The 2,523-nt window shown below is 35.1% G+C and overlaps 1 protein-coding gene across 1 annotated transcript in view; it reads left to right on the top strand.

The window, feature by feature from the left end:
* LOC101864476 (SH2B adapter protein 2) overlaps positions 1 to 2,523 on the top strand; it is a gene marked incomplete in the record, with an annotated part of 52,251 nt that overhangs the window by 44,268 nt on the left and 5,460 nt on the right. Inside the window, 2 exon segments of the mRNA XM_013087054.2 lie at positions 406 to 536; positions 1,919 to 1,965. Coding sequence (XP_012942508.1) covers positions 406 to 536; positions 1,919 to 1,965 — 178 coding nt within the window.

Raw genomic sequence — 2,523 nt, 5'->3', positions numbered from 1 at the left:
GTAGCTCCAACGCATCTCTGACCCCTGCATGTCGTTTTCATTGTATTAGTTGCATGTCTAGCCAGATGTAAGAATCTGGGTGGGCTGCTGGTTAGAAGACCAGGTTTCTTTATTAAAAAATCTCTTTTTTCTGTCTGTCAGTCCTTTTTTCCCTTGAGATTATGTGTTAAACTTAAGAGCTTATGTATGTATGCACAGGAGTGGGTGCTTTGGAAATGAACAGCATTTTTATAATAATAATAATAAATCATTATTATTATTATTTTGATTGTTATTATTATTACTTCTGCATCTACTACTTTTACATTGTTATTATTATTATTATTATTATTATTATTATTATTATTATTATTATTATTATTATTGTAATAAAATAATGTATATCTGTGTTATGTCAATCGACAGGGCGAAGGCACAATAGAGTATGTGATAGAGGCTTCTGACCCAGCTGATCTGCGTGCCTGGCTCACAGAGATACGTGGATGTCTTCAACAAAACCATTGTACTGCCGCCACGGCGGAGGGGATTGCTGCCATGTAAGAAATTATAAAGAACAGGATTTTCCTTCTTCTTGTTCTTGTTCTTGTTCTTGTTCTTGTTCTTCTTCTTCTTCTTCTTCTTCTTCTTCTTCTTCTTCTTCTTCTTCTTCTTCTTCTTCTTCTTCTTCTTCTTCTTCTTCTTCCTTCTTCTTCTCCTTCTCCTTCTCCTTCTCCTTCTCCTTCTCCTTCTCCTTCTCCATCTCCTTCTCCTTCTTCTCCTCCTTTTTTTTGGTTTGATGTGTTTTGGCCCCCCTCTTGTTTTTTAGTGCATCATTTTAGTGACAATTTTATGTTATAAAGAGAATTCTCTTCTATTCTCACTTTTGTTTTAGTGCAATATTTTGTTGACAATATTACAGTATTTACAGAATTTTTCTTCTTTCTGTGTTTATTTTTGTTTTCGTGCAGGAATTTGTATGCAATTTGCTAAGAGGAAGTGGATAGACCTGCAGTTTTGAATGCAAACAGGAACAACATGTGCGCCTGTGTATTCAGTTGGAAATAAGTAATATTGATAAAGAAAACAGTAATGGATTGCTTTTCCACAGCACATGCCCCTAGTGGAAAAATAGGTTGACAGAATTTGCCAGCTTGTTTTTGTTGTGTATTTGAAAGAATTCTTGTTCTTTAAACGGGCCGGTATGCATGAAAGTTGATCTTATTTTTATTGTGAAGTGCCTAGAGCTAGCAGGAAATGGGTGTTATAGAAGTGATATTTTTTATCATTTTTAAAATTACTTTTGACTCCTATTAAAAAGATTTGTATTCTGTTGGCAAGCTTTTGAGGATTTCTACTCGATGCTCAGTATAAATGATGAGAGGGGATTTATTTTCATATATATTGATAATAATTCTCACACACAATTCACAGTAGATTTGGGTATTGAAGACTACTTTGGATTAAATGAGGTTTGGAAATGCTAAAAGTGTTATTTCAGCTGATGTGACTTATGGCAGATATGTTGACAGTGAACTAGGTTTGTACAAGTCTCAGCGATAAGTACGCATTCAAGTTATTATTATTATTATTATTATTATTATTATTATTATTAATTATTATTATTATTATTATTACTTTTCCTTTTTTAAAATTATTATTTTATTATTATAATGATGATGACGATGATGATGATGATGATGATGATGATGATGATAAAGATGATGATGATAATTATTATTAATATTATGATTATCATTGTCATTATTACCATCATCATCATCATCATCATCATCATCATCATCATCATCATCATCATCATCATCATCATCACCACCAATCTCACCATCTTCATAATTATTTTTGTTGGTATTATTTCTATTATCATTATCATGATTGTTATGATTATAATTATTATTACGATATTTCATTTTGACTTCAGGAGACCCAGATTACCTACAGCCCCATCAGGGTCAATTGAAAGGAAAGGTGAGTAGAGACGTTAGTTAGGTGTGTGTCTTGTTTCCTGTGTGCCTGCCACCTGAGTCTGTGGTGTAGCGGTCAGACACTTCACCATCACTTGCAGGAGGCCAGAATTCGGTTCCTAAGTGCGGAGAATTTTTATTGAGCATCTCAGTCTTTCTGCTGGCATGTTGAATCCCTCTAAGTCTGGGTTGGTCTAGACAGTTAGGTTTGAAGCCCTCCTAAAGGATCTAATTTGCATTGATGGGGGTGTAACAACACCTACATCCAACAACTACGCCTCTTTCTTCTCCCTCTCACTTTTCTGTTTAGTGGGTGGTTGCCAGGTGCTCTGGTGTGGTTTGCTACTTCTTTCCTATGAAACATCAATCGCCCTTATCTCCCCTTCTTTTTAAAATTTGTTACTCTCTTGTAACAGCTCTAATCTTCTGGCGCTCATATGACTTTATGCAGTTGCGAGCGCTGTAAAACCTCTATTAAAACTAAAACTAAACTTTTCTGTTGGTACATAGTTTTGCTCCTTCCTAAGTATTGCAATCCAACACACCCCCCCCCCCCCCCCCC

Source organism: Aplysia californica, unplaced genomic scaffold (genome assembly GCF_000002075.1).
Source record: "Aplysia californica isolate F4 #8 unplaced genomic scaffold, AplCal3.0 scaffold00538, whole genome shotgun sequence".
NCBI lineage: Eukaryota > Metazoa > Mollusca > Gastropoda > Aplysiida > Aplysiidae > Aplysia > Aplysia californica.
Note: the sequence above shows the minus strand (reverse complement) of the source record. Positions and strands in the feature narration are given on the sequence as shown.